This window comes from Hyla sarda, chromosome 11, assembly GCF_029499605.1.
Source record: "Hyla sarda isolate aHylSar1 chromosome 11, aHylSar1.hap1, whole genome shotgun sequence".
NCBI lineage: Eukaryota > Metazoa > Chordata > Amphibia > Anura > Hylidae > Hyla > Hyla sarda.
This window is the reverse complement of record NC_079199.1, coordinates 82,266,855-82,272,413: the sequence shown is the minus strand read 5'-3', so window position 1 is coordinate 82,272,413 and position 5,559 is coordinate 82,266,855. Positions and strand designations below refer to the sequence as shown.

At 37.4% G+C, this 5,559-nt stretch overlaps 1 protein-coding gene across 1 annotated transcript; it reads left to right on the top strand.

Moving 5' to 3' along the window:
• Positions 1 to 212: 212 nt before the first annotated feature.
• On the top strand, positions 213 to 3,878 carry LOC130294901 (uncharacterized). Its single transcript, XM_056545049.1, has 2 exons — positions 213 to 563; positions 1,347 to 3,878. The coding sequence occupies exon 2, from the start codon at positions 1,350 to 1,352 to the stop codon at positions 3,876 to 3,878; it is 2,529 nt and encodes an 842-aa protein (XP_056401024.1). The 5' UTR covers positions 213 to 563; positions 1,347 to 1,349.
• The last annotated feature ends 1,681 nt before the right edge of the window (positions 3,879 to 5,559 follow it).

The window sequence follows — 5,559 nt, the reverse complement described above, 5'->3', positions numbered from 1 at the left end:
CTCTTTTACCCTTGCAGTGCTGTTACAATATTAACCAAGTTTTAAGCGGAATGAAGGTTTGCCAGTATGTGCCTCTTGCTGGAAAATGCAGATGGTGGTGTTATTGGACTAGGTTCAGGGACCAATGCCTTGATTTGGCTGGACAGCGGTGATGTTGTGATCAGTGGAGCGTGCTCTAAGTTCTCAAGTGAGACGGTAATGGCTTCGTAATTGCGTGTACTACTATGTGTATAATATTTTGGTATTGGTGTGTGCAGTCCTAGGCTACACACATTTATGGAAGCCACATCCCCATTTTCAAAAGCGATTAGTAGGGTTAACTTGTGATAAGTTGTCATTTGTTGTGTTATAAATTTTGTCTATTTAGGCTTAGTTCACCTATGGTGTCTATGTGTTAAATTTTTTAAAAGCTGGGCAACATAGATCAAAAATCTAAGTAATAAAATGATGTTTAGTTCTGTGTGTCAATGTGACATTATCCTTTTTTGATTTTTTTCAGAAGACTCATCAACAGCTCTTTTCTTTTGCTTTATTGTCTACTACTTATCAGAGCCGCTTTTCAGGTTTGCATAAAAATTTTACATAAAGTTATGTAATACATAAATATAGTGTGGGTGATTTTAGAACAACTTGTCCTGATGTGAAGCTGAAGAGTGTCCCATGGCAACCGTTCAGATCGCTTCTTTCATCAAAAAAGCTATATGATTGTTTGCTTTGGGCAACCCAACAACCTTTAGATACATAAATGTATTTCCTCTTCATGCCACACAGAGGTAATAAAGGGGCAATGAAATAGTAGGGTGAAAATTAGTAGTAGACATAGTGGCGGATCAAGGTGAAATAATATGGCACAGTGGTTAAAATCATATGGGGGGGTGGTTTTAGTAGATTACTAAAAGGCTCTCAGATATTCTACTGTATTTAAGGGTTTTATAGTTAATTACAATCTTCATTTAGTACATGACACTACTCTATAATTTATAAAGATTTTTTTAGCCTCTATTCACAATAGGGAACATCTTCCACTAATGGACACTATTTTATTCCACGTGATTCTGCACCATTCTTAGATTATAGTGGATACTATCTTATGCCTCAGTTCAATAATGTAATGCTCCCGCACTAAAATTATTTAGAAAGCTTTGTAAAATTTTGGAAGGAGTTACATTACTGTACTAGTGAACTAACATATTAATCTTGTATTTATTATTTGAATGGTGCTTTTTCAATAAATATTATTTTTCAAATGTTCTCCTAGAAAATAGAAACATAATGTAATTTTAATATTTTTATATAGACATATTTAGTATTTATTTTAAAATCCATTATTCCATTTTCTTCTTTAGAAAATGCCGGGCTGCATTGTCAACGGTTGCAAGTCAAGGAGCGTAAAAGGCGACCATAATATCATCATGCATTCCTTCCCAAGAGAGAGGGATCGTATCATGGCATGGCTATTGGCTACAGATCAAGAGTTTCCCAAAATTGATGAACTGGTTGACCACATTCATCTCTCTAAAACGAACAATTATCGGCTCTGCTCAGCCCATTTTAAAACTACTGACTATACCTTTAATCCAAATACAGGAAAACAGAGGCTCACCCCCTTTGCCGTTCCTAGTATTTTCCCTACACGGGATATACAAGTTCAAGCTGCCGAGGCAGTTGAGGCTGAAATCCTGAATCCTCAAAAGAGGAAAAGATTGGATGAAGACGTAGCTTCAACCAATGGTTTAAAGCCAGGGGAAATGTGCCCAACCTGCCGAAATATTGTACCTCATGTTAACCCAACTGAAACGGAGCCACAAGCCTCAGAGATAACGAAAAAGGAAGCAGCAACTATATTTGACAGGAATTGGGGAACCGGAAATCAGTGTATACAAGTAAAACCTACAACTTTCTCTATAAAAATACAATGCAGAAGACTGGTTAAAAAAAAAATCTTGAGAAAAAAAAAATCAAGACAAAGCTTGGTATTTGGAAACCTGCCTTCGGAGCCATTGCAAGGTGCCAGTGTAATATTTTCGACTCCGAAAAAAAATATAGGACCAACTGGATCAGCAACTCTTAACAGTGTACCTGAGTTTCAAGAAAGTTGTAGAGCTAGACACGAACTACTACCTGCCACGCTTTTATCCGAATTGACAATTTCACCTATACAACCTATTGAAGACCCTGAAGTCACTGTTATTGTGGAGGAATCTACTCTGCATGCCCCTATATCTGTTTTAGAAGTAGATAAAAGTTTATCAACAATCACAACTCCAGTCTCAACAAATGAAAGTAGTTCAAGTGATGATGAGGGAGACTCAGTTCATTCAGATGATGAAGACTACGAAGAAGAGGACAGTCAGCATGTGCTGAGTGAAAAATTTGTAAATGTAAATGTACCACATCATGAAGAAAGAAAATTCATAGTTTATGAAAGCTGTTTGGACACATTACTATACAAGATGCCTTGTACCTCTAATCCACCCTGCAACAAAAAAATACTAAGAGTGTATAAAAAAACAAAGGGATCATATATTTCAGTCTTTGCTGAATGCGAGGCCAAACATTTAAAACGCATATGGCAGAGCCAGCCCCGAGTGGGAAAGAAACCATTTGGAAATTTACAGTTAGCTACTGCTATCATTACTAGTGGAAACACTTACATCAAAATCCAACAGTTCCTAAAAATATTTAATATTTTGGAAATTAGCCAGGCTACTTACTACCGTATCCAAAAAATATATATATTTCCTGCAATTGAAAATTCTTGGACAATTAATCAAAAATTAGAAATGGAAAAAATATCACAACATGCAGTATGTGTTGCTGGAGATGGACAATGTGATTCACCCGGGCACAGTGCAAAATATTGCATATACACATTGATGGATGTAGAAACTAACAAAATATTGAATTTCAACATTCAACAAATCGGTATTGGTTTATCCTCTGTTGCCCTTGAAAAAACAGCGTGCAAGAATGCCTTGGAATTTCTACTGCAAAATAAAGTGGACATAGACATCATTTGCACTGACCGGCACGTATCCATCAGAAAAATGCTGCGTGAGGAATATAAAACAATTGGTCACCAGTTTGATGTCTGGCACTTAGCTAAATCTATTGGAAAAAAGCTACTTGCCGTCAGCAAAAAAAAAACTAAAAACTGCCAAGATTTTGCAGAATGGATAGGACCAATTAAAAATCATTTATGGTGGAGTTCTAATACTTGTGAATGCAATCCAGATGAACTTGTAAACAGATGGAACTCTGTCTTGTACCATGTCACCAACGTTCATTTTTGGAAGGATGATAATGGTCAGGAATCATCTTGTCATCATGACCAACTCCCTGAGGACATTCAGTCCACCCGAAAATGGTTAAAAAAACAAAGTGCCTGTTATGTTGAACTTGGAAAAATTGTCATGGATACAAGACTACAAAAAGACCTTAGACATCTTAGCAACTTTTGTCACACTGGAGATCTGGAAGTGTTTCATAGTTCACTAACAAAATACAGGCCTAAAAGACTTCCTTTTAGTACAGACGGGGTGTATGCTCGAACACAGCTTGCTGCTCTTGACCATAATTATAATGTGAATAGAGTGCAAGCAGTTGTTACAAGAGAGACTGAAACTAGCGGACCTTTAGGCACACCGAGGTACAATCTTGCCTATTCAAAAGCCCGGAAAGAGTGGTTTGTACGATCAGTGTATGAGCCAACCACTCAGGAATTTGTCTCGAAAATCATGCAGGATGTAATGGGACTTGCCGATGGAAACATTTCCATAGACTGGACCTCTTGCCGGTCAACAATGCCTTCTAATATAGCACCAATTGAAAAACCAGACAAACAATCAATGGTTGAAAAACACCACTCAAGATTTTAATTTTTTACTTGTTTGTTATGTGCTATATACTTGTTTATGTGCTATATTGTTTAACATGCATATTCATGTATATTTTCATGAGTAAAAAATACTTTTTTTTATTAATGGTTTATTATTATAGTGTTGTTTATTTAAAAATATTATTACTACTTGTTTTTGTGAAATGTTTTCATTACAGAAAATTAATTTTAATCATCAATTGTTAAAAAAAAACGTAAATCAAAAATATTCAGTTTCTAAGGAACTAATATTTTTTTTATATGCCATATAAGACTACCTTTAAACAAGGTAAAATTTTATAGAAAACCGGGGGTTATCTCATACGCCAGGTGCTGCAGCTGGCCGAGATACAAGGAGTATGGATTATCTATTTTTCAGTTGGTATGTATTTTAAATTTCTGCTTTATATAGCAACTGACAAATAATATCTTCTCTACTTTGAATTGTTGCCATCTTGACTATTTATTCCACACACAATTCTTCACTGTTAAACATGCAAAACAAACACATTAGGATCAGCAATTATTTTACGTGGGCAACAGAGGGGTGTAGATGAGTGTACATGGGTAACAGAGGGGTGTACATGGGTGACAGAGGGGTGTAGAGGAGTGTATATGGTTTATAGAGGGGTGTAGAGGAGTGTACATGGTTTATAGAGGGGTGTAGAGGAGTGTACATGGTTTATAGAGGGGTGTAGAGGAGTGTACATGGTTTATAGAGGGGTGTAGAGGAGTGTACATGGGTAACAGAGGGGTGTAATTGGGTAACAGGGGTGTAGAGGAGTGTACATGGGTGACAGATGTGAATAGGGGGTAGACATGATTGACGGGGAGGGGGAACATGTGTGACAGTGAGGACAGGAGGATGAACATGGTGACACGGGTGTGGACGGGGGGGGGGGTTGACAGTTGGGGTGGGTAGAGGGTGACCTGGGTGACACCGCAGTGACGGTGGCACCGTAGGTATTACAGCTTCTTCACCATGGCTCCATTTTTGCCTCACTGGGCCGCAAGGGGGAGTGGGACACTGTGCGCAGTTCGCACGCAGGCTTGCCTTCCACCCTGCGCCGTCAGTCATCAGCGAGCATGCCAGGGCTGGAAATAAGAAAATCAACGGAAAAATCAACTCCAACAATGGGAAGTGTCAAATGGAATAGCAGTGTGCCGAGGGACCACGTTTGGGAAATGACTGGTGTAGACAGATTAAAATAGACAAAATAAAATAACCACCATAAAAATTTAAATAACTAATTAATATAATATAAATAACAAGATAAATAAACATAAAAAAATTGTAAACAATAAAAGTGCAATGTAAAACTGTAGTAACATGAAAAGTGCAGAAAGTAAGTGTCATAGTGAATCAAACATCAGCAGCCATGTCACTTGCTGGGTATTCATCAGGCCAGTGGAATCCAATATATTGCCCGTCAGGATCTGGAAATTCAGACCTAATAAAATTGACAACACATGATGGTATTGGCTTTCGTCGTTTAGGCCCAAGGATTTCATGCGCAAAACAAGAGTAGGATCTATAAGCGGACTTGCGAATAACCCTACAAATAAAATAAGATTAAAATAGTGTAAAAATTATGAATAATTTACAGATATGTGGATTTAGATTCAAATTTCACAATCGTGGGGGAAGACTTATAAAGACCTACATCATGTTGTTACACTTA

Excerpts from the sequence above, each read along its gene's own strand:
- LOC130294901 (XM_056545049.1), top strand. The coding sequence starts at position 1,350 with ATGCCGGGCTGCATTGTCAACGGTTGCAAGTCAAGGAGCGTAAAAGGC.